General features: G+C 53.1%; 2 protein-coding genes across 2 annotated transcripts; both read left to right on the top strand.

Moving 5' to 3' along the window:
• Positions 1-2,629: 2,629 nt before the first annotated feature.
• On the top strand, positions 2,630-5,308 carry LOC119147326 (hemoglobin subunit pi). Its single transcript, XM_037386136.1, has 3 exons — positions 2,630-2,821; positions 3,734-3,938; positions 4,518-5,308. Exons 1-3 carry the CDS (start codon positions 2,727-2,729, stop codon positions 4,644-4,646), a joined length of 429 nt encoding a protein of 142 aa, XP_037242033.1. The 5' UTR covers positions 2,630-2,726; the 3' UTR covers positions 4,647-5,308.
• Positions 5,309-7,156: 1,848 nt separating this feature from the next.
• On the top strand, positions 7,157-11,097 carry LOC119145799. The gene is made up of 6 exons (XM_037382485.1): positions 7,157-7,293; positions 7,401-7,605; positions 7,707-7,832; positions 10,076-10,401; positions 10,560-10,764; positions 10,871-11,097. Exons 1-6 carry the CDS (start codon positions 7,202-7,204, stop codon positions 10,997-10,999), a joined length of 1,083 nt encoding a protein of 360 aa, XP_037238382.1. The 5' UTR covers positions 7,157-7,201; the 3' UTR covers positions 11,000-11,097.
• Positions 11,098-19,707: the final 8,610 nt, after the last annotated feature.

Here is a 19,707-nt window from a genome sequence, read left to right as displayed (position 1 = left end):
CCTGGGTATATCTGGGTCACAGGCGCTTCCCTTATGCGTTGATTCAGTAATGTCTGATTAAAAGCAGTCTCACTGAGGAGAGCTTGGAGCACAGCCACGCAGCAGGCAATCTAAGAGGCAGCACTTCGGGGAGGAGACAAAAACATTAAATACATGTCTATTTAACAACAGCATCTGTATCTGCGAAGTAATTTTTCTATGGGAAAACTGCAATTTCTTAAAATGCTCTTAGCAAGGGATGGTGAATACAGCCTCCCTTGGTACCTACATCCATTTAAGCTGTCTAAACTGAATATCACCTTGTCCTATGCTCTGGCCGAGGGGCTGCTGCCCATGCCATCAGAGGTGCTTGTCATGGGAGGTGGCACCGCACTGCATCTGTGTGGCCAGAGCAAGTTAGCTCTGTGTTTTCAGTGGCCATGTATGGCATTTAGCAAAGGGAGGATATACAAAGAGCACTCTGGTAATATTCCTTATAATAAAGCGATTGTCCTTACTGGCTCTCAGGTGAGACCCCTGTTGCATCCCCTGTTAAAGTGAGGTATGAAGAGAAGCAAATTATCCAGCCAGAGGGCAGGAGGGCTGAGGACAGAGCTGTGGGACTGAACACAGCCTTAAATCTCAAATTAGGTGCTGGCCTCCACAAAGGGGGTGATAATACAAGATCACCGAACTCAGCCAGGCTTGCAGACCAAGAAGCATCAAGTGCTTCGTGCCTGCCTGTTGGGAAAGCCCAAGGTTTCTCCTGCTTCGTGTGATGGATGAGACGCAGAGAGGTTTGAATTCAGAGCCCAGTGCAAAGCACAAGGGGTGTGTCAGAGCCCCTCTGCGAGTACCACTTGCCCCAGGACACTGGGGACACCAGAGGATACAGCAGCTTCTGCCTGACCCCATCCCTCCCGGTTCCCCAGCACCGCTGCTTTGTTCCCACCTGGCCCGAAGACGCTACGGCAGAGCCACAGCCCCGGGGCAGTGGGGTCTCTGTAGTGAATGTGTCAGCTGCTCCAGGCTGTAGAGTCTACCCAGGGAGGAGAGACCCATCCCCATGTGAAGGCACAGAAGAAACCCCCACCCGTAAGCAGGGCACGCATGCGAGCCCAGCTCCCACCCCGAAGCCCCCGTGGGCCCGCAGCCGGGCTCCCCTGCCCAGCAGCATGGCACAGCCGCCCCGTGGTTCCCAAGAGAGGCTCCGAGTTCGGTGCGTGCTCCTGTGTGAGATCTGTGCTTTGGTGAAGATAACCGTAGGCTGGACATACTCCAACACACACATGACGCAACTATCATGAGAACCCTAGAAGGGCTTTCCTCTTAGCAGGACCACCATGCCCAGGGAGCACCCCCTCTAGCAGTCGGTAGCACTGCTGTGAAACGCAGACACATCTTGGCAAGGAAACTGGCTTATACGTATCAACCTTCTCCGCACAAGCGTGCAAGGCTATTTGGGCAGAGAACACTATCTGACCTCTCTGTACCAGCCAGCTTTCCATGCATGGCTGCCAGCACGCAGTGGTGATGTGTGCGGCTGCTGCAGTTTATCAGGGTGGCAGAGAGATTTACCTCGCTTCATGTGCTGGCAGGATACTCATCCCTGGATGTTCAGCAGCGACCATCTCCAGTAGGGTATTTCTTTGACACTTTGCCCAGTCATCTGTGATTTACAGACCTGTGCTGGTCTTCCTTTCGCTTGTTTGGTCCTTCACCCATTATGTGTGCCCATGCCCTGAAGTTACAAGCCACCTATTGTGGGTGGGTTGTATATATGGGACCAGCATATAAATGTATATATGGGACCAGTCAGCACTGGCTGCAATGCTGGGGGCTGTTTTACAGTGCAAGGGGTAACTAACAGTAAGATCACACAGCTAGAAATCAAAAGAATGTGGTATGAGACATTTAGTGATGAAAAAAAAAAGTCTGACTGGGCTTTCTCACACACACATACTTATTTTCTAGGGCCATGCTCAATTTTATAGGCTCTCTCCCCCTGTACCCGCAGGAATCATTACTGCCGGTGCTGTTATAAGCAGTATCAATTGCAGAGTGGGTCCCTAATTCTTTGCGAGGGGCTGGCAAAGTGAAGTCATGGCAGTGCTGAAGCCAACGGCAGAATCTCCACTCATTCCCACAAAACCAGGGTTTCACTCCCCCTCTGAACTGTACTGCATATCTCCCGGCCTGTCCCTGCCACTACCTAGGCACTATTTCATACGAAATATTGTGCCATGTGGCACCCACATGTACTGGCAGTGTATGATATGGCACAGAAAGGCCCAGAGTCGTGTGTTCGTATCTGTGAAGCAAGGGAGAAAATGCATATTTTTCTCCAAGCTCCTTAGTATGCTTGAAGTCCAAGTGCCTCTCAGCTTAAAGATGTGTCCTAACGTTTCATGGATGGAATTTTCCAGCATTATCTCTCTGTTCATGTATCAATATGTGTCCAGGCAATTTCTTCGGGCCATGGGGCCATTATGTTTAGAAGCAAAAAGCTGATAACGCCACCAAGCCAGGAGGCCAGAGCACTGACCCTTGCCGAAACAGGCATTGCTTCACCGAGAGATAAGGGTCTCCCACCTCCATGGGTGGGCCCGTGGAGTGACCAATGAGTGTGGACAGGCGCCAGCGTCCACTCTCCCCTTCCTCTTTATAACCAGGGCTGCCAGGGCGATGAGCCCAAACCTGCTTTGAGCCTTCACTGCGAAGAGACTGAGCCCGCACCCTCCTGCACAATGACACTGACCCAGGCTGAGAAGGCTGCCGTGGTCACCATCTGGGCAAAGGTGGCTACCCAAGCCGATGCCATTGGGGCAGAATCCCTGGAGAGGTAAGTCCCCCGCACATGCCTCTGAAGAGGGTGCCTCCTCCGGCTTTGCTATTGGGATGCATCTCGTGTAAAACCTGCATGAGTGAGAGCACGCTGGGACTGGTGGGAGTTGATGGATGACCTCTGTGTTGTTTGGGATGTTCTTTTCTGGAATCATATCTGTGGTACTAAATGCTTCAAAATCTCACAGCAAAACATAATTTTCTAGGCAATTCTATAATTTTATTTGTCATTGCAGCAATCCAGAAGAAATCATAGCCTGGACACCCTGGCAAGGAATTCAGTCATTCATACTCATGTCCTGAAACAGTGTTATGACTGTTAGGAAACAATCTTGGAGTGGTTTATTGTACAAGTGATGTGCTCTTCCTTGCAATTTCTAAGCAGTAAGAGAACAGCCATCCACTGAATTCACTGGTACTTATGTTTCATCATTCCAGTTGATAAGTAACAAAAGACAACTGGACCCCCTGCACTTTGCAGTATTGTGTTAGTCCTTCCAGAATGCTGAGTACCACTCGCATTGATTCTGGTTCGTTCAGCTCATATTAGTTTGAAGGTCCTGCAAACTGGCTTACAGTGGAATATAGGAAAGGTAGTGACAATTTGGGGCTTTTATGTATTTAAAAAACAAAAACAAAACCAAAAAATACATTGTTTGAAATTATTTTTATAATTTCATTCTTCTCTAGCGTGTACAGATTAGCCCAGTCTAACCAGCTCATACTGCAGGAGAGGTTTAAGAGCGGAAAGACCTCCCTGGTGCAAGCCTCAGGCTCCCAAAGCTCTGTTAGAACCACTGAAGGGGTGCACTTCTGCAGCTGGCAGGTTTACATTGCACTTGCTCTGTGCTTTTAGCATCTTGTGCATGCCATTTACACCGCTGAATCTCATTCTCTTGCTCTCCTCCAGGCTTTTCTCCAGCTACCCCCAGACAAAAACCTACTTCCCTCACTTCGATCTCAGCCAAGGCTCAGCTCAGCTTCGTGGCCACGGCTCCAAAGTCATGAATGCCATCGGGGAAGCTGTGAAGCACATTGAGGACATTAGAGGCGCCTTGGCCAAGCTCAGTGAGCTGCATGCTTACATCCTCAGGGTGGACCCAGTGAACTTCAAGGTGAGTGAGCACAGAGTTTCAGGGATGAAAACTGCCATCACAGGGTTAGAGACCACAGATTTTTAGCTAATGGCAGCGTGACCTCTGACAGCATCGCACAGCCTTGTCAACTCATGTTGTTGCTTGTTCCCCACCTGATTTTTAACCTGAGAGTGGATCTTTTAATGAAATATCTGGTCTAGCTCAAGCAAAGGACTACTCAGGTGGCTCCTATGGTGTGTGTTAGACGGACTTGAGTCTCTGCTGCCTTTGTTGTAATTTATGAATCCCCCTCACATGTCAGGTTATATCACATGTCTTGAACAAAGTCTTAGTAAATTCTAAACATTTCCACTTTGTTGCATTTCCCTTTGGTGAGGGAAGAAGGGACATCTGGAAGAGGGAGTGGGATCAAGCAGTGCCTTGTGCCCTATACCGAAGGCAACTCTGCTTCTTCACGCACAGCATCAGGCAGCAGCGCTACTTGGCTGGGACACGTAGTTGTCATCCCAGAGCACGCTGGCACCCAGGTCCATTGTAGACATCTAGACTGAACTCTGTTACTGATTATGACGGATTTCATTCTGTCTTCCCTTACAGCTGCTTTCCCACTGTATCCTGTGCTCCGTGGCTGCCCGCTATCCCAGTGACTTCACTCCAGAAGTTCATGCTGCATGGGACAAGTTCCTGTCCAGTGTTTCCTCTGTTCTGACTGAGAAGTACAGATAAATGGCCTCCACTGAGGCTGAGGGGTGCATATCGATGGTGCGCCCCAGCTGCCAGGCTCTGGGGTATTCACCCCTTCCTGTGCAGTCCTCTCAAATGCCCTATGCAGGGGCTTGGTCATCTGCAAAACTCAATAAATTTGAATGGGAGCTGTGGTCTCTGTGCTTACATCTCTATGTGTTCCACCTACACCTTGCTGTTCAGGCAAGGGTGTTCCAAAATGTCTACACAATACAGAGAGGAAAACACTAAGCTTTGTAAATTCATGTACTAATGAATTTGCGTCCTAATTCATGGGCTAAGCTGTGTAAATTCAGTGGGAATAACATAATGTTTGGCGGGAATAACAAAACATTGAGCAGAAGCCCAGAACATGCTAGAGCCCTGTGACAGCTGCTGCTCACCAAGGTATATCCACCAAAGGCTGTTTCCAGGCTGACCAGGAAACAGTCTTTTACCCGGCTAGGATATTGAATGGACCCAGGTTTTTTGTCTGACCTATCCAAAACCCATCACAGCCTGTTGTGAGCAAAACCTGCATTACCACATGTTGTGATATGCTCAGAGCCATGCTTAGTGTTGTCCACATGCTCCTCTCCATGGGGTATGGACAAGGTATCTGATGCTCTTCATGAGCACCTTGAGCTATCACACCTGCTTGGTAAAGGGACCATCTCCTCAGCTTGACATCTCTTATTTCTGTATGGGGAACTTTACATGCATTTGAAATCTGGGAATATTAGCAGCCACTGGAGATCAGTGTTGATGGCATCTGGGGGTCCACAGATTCCCAGGGTTTCTCTGGAAAGCAGCAACAGGAAAGAGTACAGAACTGCTGGTCGCCCTGTGGGGAGCACAGGGATCCTCCGTATGTACCTGTGGTGGGTTAACCCCGGTGGGCAGCTAAGCACTACACAGTTGCTCAGTCACTTGCCCCCCTCAGTGGGATGAGGGAAAGAGAAGAGGAAGAATAAAAGCAAGAAATATTTGGGGTCAAGATCAATCAAACAAAAAGAAATAATTGTTTAATAATTGAGGTATAAGTGGAGGAAGAGGGAAGAAAACAAAACAAAAGAGGTCATGTAAAAGCAATCACTCGATGCCTCCCATAAGTAGACTGATGCCCAGACAGTTCCTGAGCAAAAAAAAATACGGGTAATCCCCCTAAAACTCCCTAAAACCCCTTTTTTCCCCTTTGATTGCTGATCATGGTCTTACATGTTATGAAATACCTCTTTGGTTAGTTGGGGTCATCTGCCTGGACATGCCCCCTTCGAGTGCATCGTGCACCCCAAAATCTGTTCCCTGGGGGTGGCAGAGTGAGAAGCAGGGACAGTCTTGATGCTGTGCAAAAACAGAGCATGAATTCTGGGACTGTTTGGTCAAAAATCTAAAACACAGCAGCGCCGTGTGGAGATCTTTGAAGAAAACTATTTATCAGGTTCCGTTCACTGCCCATGCCTGTCTCAGAGGACTTGTGACATGAAGAGGTGAGTGCAAAGTCTTAAGTGTACTCTGAATGACAACCTGGACTGGCACTGCAAACTGTGGCCCTCGTCTCATTTACAAAATTTAGGGACTGTGTTTGGGCAAGGGGGAGAGAGGTGGTGTGGCAGCTCCAAAGCCACCAGATTGCTCTAAACATGTCACCCAGCATACCACAGCAGTTTTAAAACATTCTACATTTGTGGGTCTCAGATAGCCTGAACATTAAATTCCACCACTGACCTGGCAGGTCAGCATCTGGTGTGTCCCTAACCCCAAATTTGTACCAATGACTTGAGCTGAGCGATGGATGTGACAGTCACCAGCTGCCCCGTGCCCTGCAGGATGTCCCAGCATTTACGGGGACCGGCAGAGGCACATGCTGGCACAGGAAGAAGGGAAGAAGCCCAGGGCTGGCAAGCACCATGGGACAGACATCAGGAAGAACGTGTGCCCAACAAGGAGGCTCTTCCCCACCCAGGTTTCTCCAGGCTGCTGGAGAGATGGTGTTTCCCATGGCAGATCCCCAGCGCGATCTGGGAGGGCTTGTTCGTGGCTCCTGCTCAGAGACCCAGGGGCTCGTCGGACAGAGTGAGTCTGGATGTGCAGGAGGACACGAGGGGCCGGGGACACGTGTGGGACCCATCCTGACACCCATGAGGCCGGGGAGGACCCTCGGGATAGCAGACCTTAATAGAAGGCTGGAGGACATGCCAGCCAGCGAGGCCAAGGCTGTGGCACCCATGGGACATGTCCGTGGCTGCCATTGACAGTGGGGCAGCCCGGCTGGGCGCTGCTCCCAGCCCCAAGCCTGGTGTGGGGCTGGGGCAGTGGGGGAGGGGCAGGGCACCGGGCCCCCTTGGGGCCCCCTCAGGGCTGGGGCCCCCCAAGACAGTGGGGCCCCCCAGGGCAGCACAGCGGCCGTTCCCTAGGCCCGGTGCTGCATGGCCGCGGCCCCTCCACCCCTCGGCACTGATAAGATAAAGCTGGGGTGGAGGTGCTGTCTGCTATAAGAGGGTGTCCCCAAGGGCAGCGCTGCCACCGAGACCTGCCCACCACCCCCAGCCGCCACCATGCTGACCGCTGAGGACAAGAAGCTGATCCAGCAGGTCTGGGAGAAGGTGGCTGGACACCAGGAGGACTTCGGAGCCGAGGCCCTGGAGAGGTGCGGGCTGGGCCGGGGGAGCCCAGGGGCAAGGGGGGTGAGTGGGTGGGAGCCCCATGGAGGGCCAGGGTTGGGGAGCAGCAGCACTGACCCTCCTGCTCCGGCAGGATGTTCATCACCTACCCCCAGACCAAGACCTACTTCCCCCACTTCGACCTGCACCATGGCTCTGACCAGATCCGCGGCCATGGCAAGAAGGTGGTGAACGCCTTGGGCAATGCCGTCAAGAGCTTGGACAACCTCAGCCAGGCCCTGTCTGAGCTCAGCAACCTGCACGCCTACAACCTGCGTGTTGACCCCGTCAACTTCAAGGCAGGCAGGGGACAGGGGATGGGGGGCAGGGGATGAGGGATGGGGACTGGGACAGGGGGCTGGGGTGTAGCAGTGGTGCTGAGCCCCATTTTGCCTTGCAGCTGCTGTCGCAGTGCTTCCAGGTGGTGCTGGCCGTGCACCTGGGCAAGGACTACACTCCCGAGGTGCACTCCGCCTTCGACAAGTTCCTGTCGGCTGTGGCTGCCACACTGGCCGAGAAGTACAGATGAACTGCCATCTGCGCCGGGCTGCCATCAATAAAGACACTTCTGCCGCAGCGCCGTGTCCGTCTGTGCTGGGGCCGGGAGCTGGAGTGGGCTGGGGTGCCATGGTGGTCTCGCCAGAGGGAGGGAGGGAGCTGCCAGTGAGGCTGGACGGGCACAGGGCAGCACTGGCTGTAGGCTCCTTGGATGCCCCCAGGGCTCTGCCTGCTTCCACTGCATCCCAGCTTATGCTGCGACCAGTGCCGGGAGCAGGACTGCAGGGAACGGGGCTCAGCATGTCACCTTGCAGTGCCTGCATCCCTCGCAGGAGCCGGGGGGGAAGGTTGCGCCAAGCCAAATGGGGTTCTTGCATCCCCTTGAAGGATTCTTTGGTAGGGGTGGGATGAAGGCTTCCTGGCTCCATATATCATGATGGCTGTTTAGGGCTTTATTGGGGATGCTGTGAGAGCTAAGTGCCTGGATGAGCTCCAAAAGTAATCAAGACAAGTTCATGGAGTGAAAAAAATCCAGCACAGACCATTGAGCACAAATGCTGTTCTTGCTTGGACTCAAGCCCCTGAGCCACAGCTCCCCAGCTGACTGCCAGGGCAGTGCCCCCACCCCTGCCCTGGGGGTCCGCTCATCCCTTGGCACCTGGGCAGGGTGGGAGCAGGGCAGGCAGGGCTGCAGGCCAGCACAGGGGACACAGGCTTCAGGGGCTTGGGGCCTGAATTTTAAAAAATCATTGTCTTTAGATCATAGGTGATGAATTATAGGGTAATAAACCGGTTTGCTCTGCACTGTGACACCAGCGGGAGGAGATGAGCATTTGTGAGGGATGGAAGAGGGTGCACAGGAGCACAGTGCCTGGGTGGCCAAGCACAGGTAGCAACCGAACGCCGGGCACGCGGAGACCCTGCCTGCACAGAAACACAGCGTGGGGGTCCCTGGGCCACGCTGGCCCCTGCTCCTGCAAATGAACCCGCGGCACACACCCACACACCTGTGAACCCACAGCACTTTTCCTCCATCCTCAGACACATCCCAATGTCTTCGTGTGCATTTACACCCCTTAATTCCTGCACCGCTGGTTTGAAGGGGTCGTCTGCCTCTGCAGTTTGCACCCCTGAGGCACGCACAGGCAGCAGACACACCGCCCCAACGCTGTTTCCCTGGGCTCGCTTCCCAGAAGATCAGCTCCCCTGTCCTCCCCTCCTTCCCTGCTCTGAAATGGTGCCAGCTTGAACTAATCTCCCCCAAACACAAATGATAAGAACCATCAGACATGGAGGAAACACGGGTGTGAACTGTCTCCTGGCTGCCTGCACCAGCTGCCGAACCTACTGGAAGCACTGCAGGCCCCCTCACCCCCCACCCCCCCTCTTGCCTTCCTCACCATCCTCTATTGTCTTGCCCTTCTTGCCTTCCTCACCTTCACCATTTGGGGCACAGGGGGCTTGCCCTGTGCGCCTCCCCTCCCCTGCTGTGAGCTCCTGCTGCTGCAGGCCAGTGCTTGCGGTGGTGCCTGGCACTGATCCCGGTGGCTCTGTGGAGTGTCCCCACTTCCCAGGAGTCAGGATCCCCCAGTCCCCCAGCAGCACTGGGGCCATGTCTGCATGGGTGCAGGAGGGCTGGGGCAGGGGAGCTCCGGGGTCTGTATGCAAAGGGATGCGACTGTGGTTCAGGGAGCAGGGGCTGAGGAGGGCACACGCATTGGGGTACCCTGGTTTGGGGTGTACTGAGGGAATGAGCAGTAAGTGCAGTGGGGCAGCGTGGATGAGTGACTGTGTGTATAGGGGCCATGTTGGGTGGCAGGGTGTGCATAGGGGCAGCGTGTGCGTGCAGGGAGAGTGCACAGGGGCTGTGGCAGATGGCAGCGTGCACATAGGGGCAGTGTGTGCATGTGCAAGGCTGGTGTATGTGTAGGGGCTGTGCTAGGTGACAGTGCGTGTACCGGGGCAGTTCATGTGCATGCGTGGAGGCTGTGTTGGATGGGTCAGTCCATATGTGCAGGTGCCCACCGTGCCGCCTGTGGGTGTCAGGGGTGCTGGGCAGGCTCAGCCTGTGGGGCACAGACTCCCACCACGCTACTGAAGTTACAACCCCCACACTGCTGTTCCCACCACCCTGCCAGAACACACCCAGGCTGTGCCAGCGCTGCCTGTACCAGTGCAGACCCTAACCTCAGCCCATGCCTGCTCAGACCCTAAACCTAAGCCTAAGCCTAAGCCCGTGCCAGAGGGGACAGCCCACCCGGCCTGCGCTGATGCGACCCTAACCCTAAGCCTGACCCGACAGCCAGCTGGCACGGGGCAGACCCCCGGCAGGCCGGTGCCGGTGCCCTGGGGCGGAGCGGGGTGCGGTGCTGGCCGGGGTCCAGCGCCGCTGGGGCTGGAGCGGGGCGGGCTGCGGGCGGGCGGTGCCCCAGCACCGCATATAAGGGCAGCGGCAGCCGGCGGGGACACCCGTGTTGGGGGCTACAAGGCGGAGGTGACACCATGGTGCTGTCTGCTGGTGACAAGAACAACGTGAAGGGCATCTTCGCCAAAATCGGCGGCAGTGCCGAAGAGTATGGTGCCGAGGCCCTGGAGAGGTACGCATCCACTCCCCGCCATCATTCCCTCTCCTGTCTGTCACCCACTCCCTCCTGCCTGCCCCTATCCTCTCCCCATCCCCAACTGTCCCTGTCCTGTGTGACCCTGTCCCTGTCCCACCCACCCCCACCCGCCCCTGACCTCCTCTGTCCCCCAGGATGTTCGCCACCTACCCCCAGACCAAGACCTACTTCCCCCACTTCGACCTGCAACGTGGCTCCGGTCAGGTCAAGGCGCACGGCAAGAAGGTAGCGGCTGCACTGGTCGAGGCTGCCAACCACATCGATGACATCGCTGGTGCCCTGTCCAAGCTGAGCGACCTCCACGCCCAAAAGCTCCGCGTGGACCCTGTCAACTTCAAAGTGAGCGTCTGGGAAGGAACGGGTGATTGACCCGGCCCCCCTCCTGCACCCCCCTGGCCACCCCCTGGCCTCACCCCCTCGCTCACCATCTCCTTTTGCCTTTCAGCTGCTGGGCCAATGCTTCCTGGTGGTGGTGGCCATCCACCAGCCTGCTCTCCTGACCCCAGAGGTCCACGCTTCCCTGGACAAGTTCCTGTGTGCCGTGGGCAGCGTGCTGACTGCCAAGTACCGTTAAGACGGCACCGTGGCTAGAGCTGGACCCAACCCACTGCCAGCCCTCCAACAGCAAGCAGCCAAATGATCTGAAATAAAATCTGTTGCATTCGTGCTCCAGCCCTGGCGTCCTGCTCTGGTTGCTGCCAGTGGGGAGGGACGGGAGGGATCTGCGCTGGGGCTCTGAACTGGGGGTGCCCCCCGCCGGGTGGGTGCGCGGAGGGAACGGGCTCCTGTTTTGCTGTCTCTGAGTGAAGGCAGCGTCTGAGTGGTGGTGCCCGGCAGGCAAACACTGCTCTGCCAGCTGTGAGGCTCCAGGAGCGAGCAGAACATTTCCAGGCACCAGCAGAGGAGAAAGACTCACAGAGAGCAGCCAGAGTCTGGCTCTTGGGAGCTCCCTGCAGCCCCAGCCTGCCCTGACCTTCCCACCAGAGCACCATGCTGGGGTCCCCTTCACCCCTCCAGCCCCCTGCTCCCCTTGCCCCCGTTCCGGCCAAACTGTTGGAGATCATCTCCTCCTGGAAGTGCTTGCAGGAGACAGTGGGGTACAGGGGGTCCCAGCACCTGTGACCCTCTGTGCAGTGGCACAGCGAGGACATCCTGAGGATCTCCAAGTGCAAGAACATCTTTCTGTGTGTCCCCAGCACTCAGGGCTGTGTAGCATCTTAGGACTTCTGTTTCCACCTAATGCTGCATTGCTGGGGTGTTGGTTTTTGGAGGGATCCTGGGGGGCTGGAAGGCAGGGGAAGACCGCAGGCATGGGGGGCTGGAACGGGAGCAGATGGGGCTCAGCCCCAGATTCTGTTTTTTAGGTGCTGAACAGCAGCAGGGTGGAGAGTGTCAGGGCAGGAAAATGAGCACAGGCAGGGAAGTGGCACTGGGTGCCACAGTGCTGGTGTCTGCACAGCCCCCCACCCTTATCGTGGCCAGCAGCAGGGCAGCTGGGGCGGGGGGGAGGAGAGGAGGGGGGGCTGCAGGCGTCTGATAAAGAAAGCTTGGGCTCTCCTCCAGCTGTGGGTGTGGTGGGAGATGGGGCAGCAGATAGTCCCGGGGGGCTACAACCTGCCAGGTGCTGAGTAAGGCTGCCCTGTCCCTGCCAGGGCTGGGAGGTGCTCAGGGCTGGAGTGAAGGTTCCAGAAAGCCCCAGGGTGGCTGGCACAGCCACGGCACAGAGCCAAGCCGAGGGTGCCACCGGCCCCTTCGCTCTCTGGCACTTGTAAGGACGGACACTTGCCCTAGCCCCATGGCCTCCAGCCACCATCAGCAAATGTACCAGGGGCTGGAGAGGCCCCAGATGACTCCAGGGAGAGAGGGAGGCCTGCCGGCCCGCAGGGTTTCTCCCGCAGAGCGCCACAGGCATCGTGGCCCCCTGAGCCCACCACACCTGGGCATGGCGAGGAGGGGAAGAGAAAGCTGGTCAGGGCATCGCTGCCCAGCCTGCGCCAGCCCGGCACAGAGCAGGGTGTTGGTGCAGGTCGCACCCTTGCAGCCAACATCACCCAGACACAGCTGTGGGCACAGCTCTGCTCCACAGTGAGCCTCTGCTCCCAGGGGAGCCCGGGGGGGCAGGGGTATGGGGGTGGGGTGGGGGGCTGGGGGTCAGGGCACGCAGGCATGCAAGGTGGTGTGGGATGGTGTGTAAAGCGCTGGGAAGAACCAGCATCAAATCAAGCACAGACCTGGGCTCCTCCAGCCCTGGCCACAAAGGACCTTCACGGTCCCGTGTGGGGTGTAGGCACGTGGTGGGGGCAAGATGTAACAGCAGTGCAAGGGATGGGATGTGTACGGCGGGGAGGGCTGGCAGCTGTCCCCACTGCTTTTGCTTCCAACCGCTCCCATGCCATGCTGTGTCCTCGAGCAGGACATGGTGTGTGACGACGGCCAGTGTCCGGGCTCTGCAGTGCTTTCCCAGGGCTCTGCCTGGCCAAAGAACCACCGGGATGAGTTTTGTCCCAGCCATTTGTCCCTTCCGCCACAAGATGGGGACCTCAGGCCGTGGTGCTTTATCGGGGCCAGGCAGAGGGCCAAGCCACGATCCTGCCTGGGGCTGAGCTTAAGCCTCTGGGCAGGGAGAAGCAGGCTGCCAGGACAGGCTGCCAGCCAGTCCCAGGTCCCAGCACAGTGGGGACACTGGTGCCAGCTCAGAGGGGTGCGAGACCCCTCCCCAGCCACCCATTTCCAGTGCGGGGTGCCCCAGCAGCCAGGCACCCCATGCCTCCTGGCTCATAGCCCAGTGGCACGTGAGCCCCAGGCCCCCTTCACTGGGCATCCTTTGGTGGCCGTGGCTTGGTGTGCCCTGGGCACAGCCTGCCCCACGGGCCAGACACACTGGCAGCAGATCTCTCCAGCCTGGCTCTTCCTGAGCTGGCATCCCTGCCTGGCTCCCTGAGACCTGCAGGCAGCACCTCAGCGGTGGTCTTGAGTAGGGCTGGTCTAATATTTACCTCACTGCTGGCCCGGGATGGTTTTCCAGCTTGTATTGCCGCAGCTCGGGTACTGATGAGAGAGGTGGTAGAGGCAATCTCTGCATTGCCACAGCAGTGGCAGCCCAAATTGGCACCAGGTGATGCGGAGGAGGTGGCCTTTGGGGACAAAGCCCCCTGATCCAGGCCATGGCAGCACACAGAGGGCAGAGTCACAGTAGGCAGCTTCAGAAGAGGAAGGAAGATGAACATCTTCAGGTAAGACAAAAGCCTGTTCTGATGTCTCCACTATCTGGAGACCTTTCTTGCCTCTCATCAACATTTATTCTTTTCTGTAAAGCATCTGTAGTTCAAAGACACCCACAGAACAAGGTGATATTTTGTTACATGATAGTCACCAAGGCAAGTGGCATGGCAGAGCTCATTTTTATTGAAAGAGGAGCTAAAATGTCATCAGGAAACGAGCTTGGTAGTTACCACTGACCTGATCACAACATTTTTACCAGTCTTTTGCTGGGCTGTGAACAGCATTGTCCAGGTAGCTTGGATACTACTCTTACTGGCATCTGATAAATAGTCATGGCCCTAGGGAGTGTGTCCTGTAAAGGGACACAGAAGCACAGACTTCTGGAGGAGGTCACAGGAGTTTACCAGGGATTTCCCAATCAAAATTTAGCAGAGAAGCAGTGGGAAGATACAAAATCCATTTATTTTTGGAAGCTGATCTTAGGACACCAGTTGAGAGATCCTCATGCTGGAAAGAGGAGAGAAAGCATTGCGCATTTCACAAACTGTTCCTCTGTCTATACATCCCATCCTGGCATTCAATATGCCAATAGTGTAACTCATGATTGGTGCAACCTATAGGTTTTGTGCTGAAAAACTGCTGCATAAGCACTTTGTTTGCCAGGTATTTGGACAGTTACTCTTTCCTAAGCATCAGATTTTCCATACTGACCTGATATCTCTGATTTGTCTAGATCTTTCTGAATTTTAACGCAGTGCTTTGGGGAGCTTGCAGCCCCCCCAGCTCAGGAACATCTGGGAATTTAATAAGTGCATTCTCCATTGCAACACATAAGTTATTGATGAAAGAACAGTGAATAATAATGTTGAACCAAGGACTGGAATCTGTCACAGAAGGAAAACAGACTCATCTGAAATGATTCATTCTTGGCAATGGCCACAGTTATTACTCATCTCTTTCTTCGATTAAATGTCCCACTGTTTTTTTGTGATTTGAAGTTGACTGGTTTATAGTTCCTTAGTTTCTTTCTTTTACCCTGCTCATGACAAGAGACCCTAGTGTCTTGTTTCTGCCACACCATCATCCTCCACTGCTTCCCAAAGACACTGCCTGTTTGGAGATGGCTTCAATCAGTTGCTGAGGTAAAGGGGATTTTTTTTTTCAGGCAAGCGGTCTGAAAATACTCAATGATTGAAATATAATTTTAGCCACACTCGTTAGGATCTTCCCACCTTCTCCACTGGCTGTTTTGTCAATGGGAAAAGGAAAAGTGGTTGTAGAAGACAGAAAGCAGAGTCAGCCTTCACTAAAATGCCAATTTTGATGAAGGACTTCAAATATTTTCTCTCCTTCATTTCCTAAATGCAGAGACTGCTCCCAGCAGAGCAGCCACATCAAGCACAGCTGTACAAGCCCCTCTGGTCAGGACAGGGCTGATAAAAACAAGTATTCACAGAACTGAGAATCTTGTCTGCTCTCTTTTCCCAAGAACTTTCCCAAGAAGTTCAATATTGCAAGCACCACCTTAGAAAAGCTTTTTGCTGATCCCCCTCAAAGCTGACCTGTGAGGAGCCTAGGTCTCATTCTGTGAGTTCCTGCAACTGAAAAGGCATTCAGCATCACAAACCCCTTGTCCCTGGAAATGTTCACAACAGAATCCAGGTCTTGGATTTTATATCTGGGAGGAGAAGCAGCAGATCTGTGGTAACATGACATTGGCCACCGATGCTTTCTCAGTGCTGTACTGCAGCCATTCATCAACTAAACAGCAGAAACTTTCCACACCTACTTTGCCCTGGTTTTCCACCTTCTTTTTGTGGCTGACCGTGTCTTTTTTTTATAATTAGATCCAGCCAGATTTTCGCTTCAACTGTACTGCCAGCAACCCTTTTTCAATGAGATTACAAGATTTTTCCGCAAGCCTGCTTGACATTGCCTGCTGGGGATTCATCAGATTTTCACTACAGAGATGGAAATTGAATAGAAATGCAGAAGTTTTCTTCCTGAAGGTTCCCCTGTCTTCCTGCCACACACCAACCCCCTGAGAAGACTGAATTTGCTTAGGGATGATGAAACTGAGAACTTAGAAAATGCTCTGCTGGTAACATCACGGGTTCCTCCCTCCCAGCATTGCATTCAGCAATGGGAGATGCAATCCGGGGAGAGCACAGGACCCTAACTGGTTTTGGTTGTGCTCCTCCAGCATCCACACCAGCAATAAAAGCAGTTTCAGGAGGTACATTCCTGCCTGTTGCCTTCAGCAGCTGGCTGTTGACCTGCTGCTCATGAATTTGCTATACCTTTCATAAACCTGCTGATCCTATTTGTTTCCACAACCTCCTGTGGCAGCAAGTTCTAGAAGTTCATTCTCCCCCCAGCCCTGTATAAAGTCCTTTTTATCCATTTTAAACAACCTACCAGACACATCGATGGCCTCTAATTTGTCATGCAGAATCTGACGAGCAGCGGGGCTGCATTCACTTTATGATTTTGTAGAGTTTGCCCTCTCTGCTCCCCCTTCTCTGGGGAGAAATCCCAGCCTTCCTGGGAACTCCTCGTACTGCAGCTGCCCCATCTCCTTCATCATCTCAACTGCTCTGCTCAGGACTCTACGTCCACTACATCCTTAGCTCAGAGGCCAGCAGTGCACAGATGTGGGTGCACCAAGCTGTTACACAGCAGGCAAAAGATGCCCTCTTTTTTGTTTTGAGAGCCCAAGTCCTTCCTGATGGCATCACCACATTTTGCTAGGGTTTTTTTGCTGCACATCAAGGCTACAATTTTGGTGAACCATCAATGCGGACTGCAGCATCTTTTTCCTGAGTTGTAATAGCCAGTTCAAGTTCAACCTCCTCTGATTTAGATCATATTTTCCCTGTCTGTGTCACCTTATTTGCCTACACTGAAACGATCGACCTCCTGTTTTTCCATTTGTGAATAACGCTGAAAGCTGCGTATAGCAAAGCTCCATGGGCTACATCAAACAGCCTTTCACCAGCCTCCTGCAGTGATGGAGCATCATCTGACATTTCTATCAAAAGCTGAAATGTGCAGCTCTAAGAGCAGATTTTTGGTCCATATTCCTGGGACACCATTCTTCATTACACTCTTCCTTTCCAGATCCCCTGTCAGTGACTTTTGGTAGGCAGGGAGCTGCTGGGTAGGCACAACTCCACGAGGATCTAGCTGGAGATGGTTAAAACAGAGTTTTACAGACAGCACTGCTTTTTTTGCTCCTTGTACCAGGACCAGACAGAGACAGGGGAGCAGACTGTGCCAGCTCTGTGCTCCCCAGAGACCTTTGCACATGGCCAAGAGGATCCCAACTACAAATTTATGGAAAGCAATGCAGCAAAATGTGCATTGCAGCTGCTCAGCCAGAAAGCTTTTATACCTCCTTCAACGGTTGAGCAGCTGAGTGCCTTTATTAATAGTAGAAGTATATCAAAATTCATGGGTCAGCATTATTAAAGCTCCATAGATTCAATCAGGACAGGTCACCATTATTTATTTTTCCAGATCGTAGCTTCAAAAAGGATTTTTTCAGTATATAGCCCAGATTTCTCCCCAGGCCTGTCTGAGACACTGTAGGCAATGCACTCTACAGAACTGGGTCTTCCACGTCTGTCTGGCCTCCTGAGGAGGGGCTGTGCTTCAGGACTCATGGACCGAAGAGCCAGAAGGTGATGCGGTGACCCCAGCCATGACCCAGGCACCTGCGCTGCACCCAGAGCCAAGTGTGTCTAGCACAGACATGCTCACCAGGGGTTTCTAAACCTTGTAGTTTATGTTGCCACCACAAGAGGAGGCAGTTATCACTGCAGCTGGATCTTCTGCCTGGCTGCAGGTCCTGGTGACCCATGGGTGGTTGCCTGCATCCACCTGCAGCACTGCCTCTGGAAGCTGAGGAAGCTTGCTCCAGCTCCAGCTCCAGCTCCGGCTCCAGCTCTAACTTGAGCTCCAGCTCCAGCTCCAGCCCCAGCTCCAGCTCCAGCTCCAGCTCCAGCTCCAACTTTAGCTCCAGCTCCAGCCCCAGCTCCAGCTCCAGCTCTGCAGCAAAAGGCAGACTGCCCCTGGTACAAACTCACCCCTTGCAAGATGGCAAGGCTGCTTAGCCAAAAGGGAAAGGAGCAACCCACGGAGTCACTAAGCTGATGCCATGAGTGTCCTCACATGTTTGGGGCAGCTGTCAGTCTGGAGGTGCCATGTCCTGCAGCATCCATCACCCCAAACAGTCACAGTGAATGCTGGGATGCTTTCCTTGGGGAACAGGAGCAAGTCCAAGGGACCCGAGCTGTGAGAAAACAGGTGGTGTAACACATGGTGGATCTGATTCTGCATTACATCAAGTGAGTTTGATTTATGTTCAGATCTCTCAGATCTTTGATTCTGAATCTCATTTTTTGTCCTTAAAGAGGAAAATAACTACAAGTAGAGACTCTTCTGGTTTCAGCTGGGACAGAGTTAATTTTCTCCTTGGTAGCTGGTGCAGTGCTGTGTTTTGGCTCTGATGTGAGAACAATGTTGATGGCACACTGATGGTTTTAGTTGTTGCTGGGTGATGTTTATACTAAGTCAAGAACTTTTCAGTTCCTTGGGCCCTGCCAGTGAGAGGGCTAGAGGGGTAGGGGAAATTGGGAGGCAACACGGCCAGGACAGGTGACCCAAGCTAGCCAAAGAGGAATTCCATACCATGTGACGTCATGCTGAGTATATAAACTGGGGGAAGATGAAAGAAGGGGGGGACATCTGGCATTATGGTGTTTGTCTTCCCCAAGTAAGCGTGATGTGTGATGGAGCCCTGCTTCCCTGGCGATGGCCAAACACCTGCCTGCCCATGGGAAGTGGGGAATGAATTCCTTGCTTTGCTTTGCTTGTGCATGCAGCTTTTGCTTTACCTATTAAATTGTTCTTATCTCAACCCTGGAGCTTTTACATTCCTTTCCGATCCTTCTCCCCATCCCTCTGGGTGAGGGGGAGTGAGCAAGCGGCTGTGTGGGGCTTGGTTGCTGGCCAGCGTTAAACCACGACAGCAGGAAAATCATTGCTGAGGATTGATTGAGGATGAGCTGATACCTTTAAAGTAGACTTGAAAGCTAAATTAACGTGGAATGAGAATAGAAGGGTTTGTTTGTTCTTCTTTCAAAAGAACGATTTTTGAGCAACAGCAAAATCAGCTGGGAGAACTCAAAGCTAATGTGGAAGAGGCTTGCCATTCTGTAGGGAAAACATTGTAAAATTACTTTATACCCCAAAGAAGCAGGAAAAACAAGGGGGAAAGAGTGCAATACCTAACTGGAGTGTGATTTCCTCATATCAGAAGGATATTAGGAATAATAAGCAGATTATGAAAAATGGAGAGGACTAACCATTAAAGAAGGCTTTGATTGATGCTCACGATATGCGTAAGTGAAGTGAGAACAGATAAATCCATCAAGTTGTGGGTCCAGATCCCAAAGCTCAGTCATAAGTTTTGTTGTAAGTCATGAGCCGTGTTACAGCAGCATCATGTGGCACTGAGGCCAGGTGATTTACACTGGAGAAAATATCGATTAGTGGAAGAATTGTAGGACAGAACTCAAGAAAACAGGCAGACAGTAACAGGAGTGTTGGAAGGCAATTATTGGCCTGGAGGGAAATTACTGATGGACTCTGACCTTGGATCTGGTCTCGGAATTTTTATTAATAGCCAAAATATTAAAAGAAAAGATGTGGGTAGTGTCACAAAAGATGAGGATCAGGATATTACAGGATACTTGCATGGCTTCAAGGATCAACACAGCAGAAAGGGGATGACATCCTTGTGCCCTGCAAAAAGATGGGGAGGAAGCTGATGCTGTCGTCAGGCAGGACACGTCCCAGAGGGAGAGCTCTGAACATCCAAGGGCAGTAACACACAGGGACAAATGGAAACGAACAGACCGGGAACAAATCTAAGCTAGGGATTGGAGTAGTAGTCCCTTCGCATCCCACACTTTATGCGCTCAAGCTTTTGGGCTGACTTCAGGGAACTCTTCTCATAAATCAGATGAGGACATCACTAGCTATTGATTACATAAG

Source organism: Falco rusticolus, chromosome 4 (genome assembly GCF_015220075.1).
Source record: "Falco rusticolus isolate bFalRus1 chromosome 4, bFalRus1.pri, whole genome shotgun sequence".
Classification (NCBI taxonomy): Eukaryota; Metazoa; Chordata; class Aves; order Falconiformes; family Falconidae; genus Falco; species Falco rusticolus.
Note: the sequence above shows the minus strand (reverse complement) of the source record. Positions and strands in the feature narration are given on the sequence as shown.

Coding starts and splice junctions, on each gene's coding strand:
- LOC119147326 (XM_037386136.1), top strand. CDS start 2,727: ATGACACTGACCCAGGCTGAGAAGGCTGCCGTGGTCACCATCTGGGCA. Junction 2,822..3,733: donor GGGGCAGAATCCCTGGAGAG/GTAAGTCCCCCG, acceptor GCTCTCCTCCAG/GCTTTTCTCCAGCTACCCCC. Junction 3,939..4,517: donor TGGACCCAGTGAACTTCAAG/GTGAGTGAGCAC, acceptor CTTCCCTTACAG/CTGCTTTCCCACTGTATCCT.
- LOC119145799 (XM_037382485.1), top strand. CDS start 7,202: ATGCTGACCGCTGAGGACAAGAAGCTGATCCAGCAGGTCTGGGAGAAG. Junction 7,294..7,400: donor GGAGCCGAGGCCCTGGAGAG/GTGCGGGCTGGG, acceptor CTGCTCCGGCAG/GATGTTCATCACCTACCCCC. Junction 10,765..10,870: donor TGGACCCTGTCAACTTCAAA/GTGAGCGTCTGG, acceptor TTTGCCTTTCAG/CTGCTGGGCCAATGCTTCCT.